Source organism: Apium graveolens, chromosome 6 (assembly GCF_009905375.1).
Source record: "Apium graveolens cultivar Ventura chromosome 6, ASM990537v1, whole genome shotgun sequence".
NCBI lineage: Eukaryota > Viridiplantae > Streptophyta > Magnoliopsida > Apiales > Apiaceae > Apium > Apium graveolens.
Window position 1 is genome coordinate 264119699 of NC_133652.1, and position 4659 is coordinate 264124357.

Genomic DNA, 4659 nt, shown 5'->3' on the forward strand with positions numbered 1-4659 from the left:
GATTATGATATCATAGCAACTTGGTCCCCAAGGTTAATACTGTAGCATTACTATATTATTCTTAGGCTCCAACTTTAGTTTTTCTATCTATAACTTTCATTTTCCTTGTAATAGACAAGCTGAATGTTTCATAGCAATATAAGAGTTGTTTGTTCTTCTCTTTCATTGTTGTTCAATTTCACTATCTTTGTCAAGCTCCCATTAATTATACTGTATTTATAACTCATCTATGTTATCATATACACATACAAGCAGAGCATACCCACACAAATTCTACACATATTCTACATGGTATCAGAGCTTTAAGCTCCTGATCTTCTCTATTTCCGCTGTCACCAAAATTAGTTTCCAAAACATACCTCGACTTAAGCTACGATAGTTTTTCAAGCTTCTGTCAAAACTCCAGGCCTCCGCAGACACTTTTGTCCAGCTATTTTCCTCTGCATAACAACCTCCTGAACTCCATCGTTCCTGCATCTTCATCCATCCAGCTGATAAAAGTACTTTCCATCTCACTTGCTCTTTGTGGCATATAGACAAACACCTTGGTGTTAATTCACTAACTTGCGCAAACTCTTATTGAGTTAACTCCATACATTCCAACCACAAGAAACCCAAATCACACTAGCCATGAACCCTCATATAGTTACCCTACATTCGAGGTCAGGAGCTTACACTTGCTCTGATACCATGATAAAACTTGTGTGAATAAGTTTATAGGAACAAGTTTGTGTATGTGAGAGATAGGTGTACAAGCTGTGTTGTGTGTGTGTATGCAGGCAGCGTGTGTGTGCTAGCGTGTGTGTGCTGGTGTATGTGGAAGCAAGAAACAATGTAAGAGAAAGTCTAAACTCTTATATTGCTTATAGAAGCTTGTCTATTTACATTACAGAAAAATGAATTTATAGACAAAACTACTTGCCGCTACAGTAAAACTATAGTGTTGCTACAGTGTTGCTAAAGTGTCGAACTTGCGGACCAAGTTTGGCTGAGGTCGGTATGACTAGGAGGGCTGATGTCATGGCCATGATGTAATAACTTTAACAATTACTATTTTATATTATTTTAAGCCAATCATTTTAGTTAATGGAGATGTTTTCAATTATTTTATTATTATTCTGAGCTATTCATGCCATTAGATATAAGAATATGCTAAAAATTGTATACACATGAGGGTTAATGCAACACATATAGCATTTTCCCATTTGGGAATTTGATGATCTAAACACCATCCCTGACGACCGATCGGCTCAGGTTTGAAACACCTGTTTTTGGCCCTTGCTGGGGGTTTGAGGTTTTCTTGCTCGTTAACACTTGACTAATAGAAAGGTTAGGGGCTCGGATAAATCTCGAAACCAACATCTAGGTTCTTTAGATTATGCCGACCCAAAAGCCTTGATTATCGGTTGTTAATCAGTTTTGCAAGCTGAACATAAATTAAACAAGTTAAACTATTGAAGCAGATAGCTTTCTAATCACAAAACTAATTATATTCATTTATGAATCATGAATTAATATTCACAAGATTTTTTTATTAAGTGAACTCTGTGTTCATTTTACGACAAAGGACACGTTTTCCATCTGCAGTTAAAAAAATATTCCTTTTTCTTTCACGTACGCCTATATTCGATATGAATTTTGAGAGTTTCCTCGTTTAAATTTGTGAAAATTATTGACTAAATATCAAACTACTTATGCTCTAAATTTTATCAATGGCTATAAATATGCATGTGTGTCCATTAAGTTCGTCAAAAGATATTAAGAAGAAAGACATGATGAAACACATGGAATTTTCCAGGTCTCTTATTGTTTTCTCTGTTCTTACATTCGTGTTTTTGAGTTCAGTTCAAATGTGCAGTGGATCAGTCACGAGTAGTTTCGTTAGAACAGCTGATAAAGGCGTCGATATGCCTCTTGATAGTGATGTCTTTAAGGTTCCTTCTGGTTATAATGCCCCTCAACAGGTACACCCTCATAATCTTCTGTTTCTCTGTTATAAATTACATGCAAAGTTGGTTTAGTTTAGTTATTTCTATGAGATGTAGTATATGTCGCGCATTCCAGAGCTGCGATAATTAGTTGCTTCTGCAGTTCTGCTAAGCTAATCTAGAATAAGAACTGGACTAATTTGATACTTGTGCATGATTCTGTAAGGTCCATATAACACAAGGAGATCAAGAGGGGAAATCAGTGATCGTGTCATGGATTACGATGGATGAACCAGGTTCAAATACAGTTCTTTATTGGAGTGAAAAAAACTGGAACAAGAACAAGGCTAATGGCATTGTTACTACCTACAAATACTACAATTATACTTCTGGATACATTCATCATTGCACCATCAATAATTTGAAGGTGAGCATCGTAAGAAAGTAAACAATATATTTATAGTGTCCGGAAATTTAATGCTCAGAACTTTTGAAATGCTTTAATTTGTTGTATAGCTAGTTTAATGACTAAGGAAAGTAATAAAATCAATTATGTGACAGTTTAGTACCAAGTATTTCTATCAAGTTGGAATTGGACATACCATGAGAAGTTTCTGGTTTTTCACACCGCCTAAGGCTGGACCTGATGTTCCATACACATTTGGTCTCATAGGTATTTCTATTAATTTTGAAATGCAGCGTTAACATTCTTATCTACATCCGCGATTGTTTTTCTAATTGTTTGAATAAGAACAAAATTTTATTAATGTAAAGAAGAATCTGTGCAGGAGATCTTGGACAGACCTACAATTCAAACTCCACACTTACACATTATGAAAGTAACCCACTGAAAGGAAAGGCTGTGTTGTTTGTTGGAGATCTTTCTTACGCAGATGTTTATCCTTTTCATGAGAACAAGAGATGGGATACCTGGGGAAGGTTCGTTGAGAGAAGTGTTGCTTATCAGCCCTGGATGTGGACTGTTGGGAATCATGAGATTGATTATGCTCCAGAAATTGTAATTATATACCTACTCCGCCATTTTTTCTAGTGTCATTAGAATCTTAAGGTGTGCCGGGAAAATTTGAACTAATGGTACAATGATATGATGTTCTGTTGCAGGGAGAAACCAAGCCATTTAAGCCTTTCAAACACAGGTATAGAGTCCCTTCAAAGAAATCAAACAGCAATTATTGGTACTCAATCAAGAGAGCTTCAGCATATATAATTGTCCTGTCGTCATATTCAGCCTATGGTAACCATAATTAGTTTCTATGCTATTTTCATTTTATAAATATGACAAATGTATTTTTGCAAGTTACCTGAAAAGATAACATGATCAATTATTCATTTTAGGGCCCTATACTCCTCAATATTGGTGGCTCAGAAAGGAGCTGCAGAATGTCGACAGGAACGAAACTCCATGGTTGATTGTTCTTATGCATGCTCCAATGTATAACAGCTACAGTGCTCATTATATGGAAGGGGAAACCATGAGGGTTTTATTTGAACCATGGTTTGTCCGTTACAAAGTCGATGTTGTTTTTGCTGGCCATGTTCATGCCTATGAGCGTTCTGTAAGTACACATTTTAATAAATCTTAATGTAGAAGCAGCTGGCTGGTATAGCCACAAATAGAAAAAACATATCCTGCAAGTGTTTTAATTGTTTGTGAACATGTAACAGGAACGAGTATCGAACGTTCTCTATAATGTCGTCAACGGATTATGTAATCCTGTAACAGATGAATCTGCTCCTGTTTACATAACCATTGGTGATGGAGGAAATATTGAGGGTTTGGCAACCGAGTAAGACCTTGTTATCTGCTGAATATAAGTAGTTTAACAATCTGGTAAATAGACGATACTAGGCTAATGAATTCTGTTTTTTTTTCCACAGAATGACACAACCACAACCGAGGTACTCAGCATTTAGAGAGGCCAGTTTTGGGCATGGTATATTTGATATCAAGAACAGGACGCATGCTTACTTCAGTTGGCACCGAAACCAAGACGGATATGCTGTAACTGCTGATAACTTCTGGTTCTTAAACAGATATTTTATTAACGATAATATCAAATCCGACATGTAACTTCCTGCATCAAAGAAGCTTCACAAACATTTGGCATCAGAAGAACGGAGTAGTGTTGGAGGTGTTACAACACCATATTACAATTGCGGTGTACTATCTTTTCTTTTAATCAACTTTCTTCTCTGTGGCGTTTTATCATGACATAGTCATGTCAATTGATCTAAATAAAAATCTTCATTATTAAGTAATTGTCGCTCTGTATCCATTGATCACTGATACTTGATAGTATCTACCATTTCAAATACAACTAAGGAAAATTCACATTCTTAAACGGGCAGTGTCTTGAATGTTTATAATCGTAATGTTATAAGAAGAAGAAGAAGATAATGTGAATATTCACGGGCAGGGACCAGATGAGCACTAACCAATGCTAGTTGATAGTTAAAAAATCTTTAATTTTTCTAGTCCACTGCTCAATGCAATTTGTCGTATAGGCAGGCATCTGCAAATTTATAATTGTCTGAATACGAAGAACAACCAAAGTTACAGCAATGATCTTGGACAAATTATGTGACTGGAACTCGGCATTTACACATTATGATTCAAATACAATTAGAAGTAATCTATGTCATTGTGTCGAGTTCATTGAACTTAATTCCATGTTTCTAGTTATATAAATGATTTAAACTGCATAATTGT

At 35.7% G+C, this 4659-nt stretch overlaps 1 protein-coding gene across 1 annotated transcript; it reads left to right on the plus strand.

Moving 5' to 3' along the window:
* The first annotated feature begins 1755 nt into the window (after positions 1 to 1755).
* On the plus strand, positions 1756 to 4208 carry LOC141667084 (purple acid phosphatase 2-like). The gene is made up of 8 exons (XM_074473436.1): positions 1756 to 1964; positions 2155 to 2355; positions 2490 to 2601; positions 2717 to 2946; positions 3051 to 3183; positions 3285 to 3505; positions 3615 to 3736; positions 3828 to 4208. Exons 1-8 carry the CDS (start codon positions 1773 to 1775, stop codon positions 4018 to 4020), a joined length of 1404 nt encoding a protein of 467 aa, XP_074329537.1. The 5' UTR covers positions 1756 to 1772; the 3' UTR covers positions 4021 to 4208.
* The last annotated feature ends 451 nt before the right edge of the window (positions 4209 to 4659 follow it).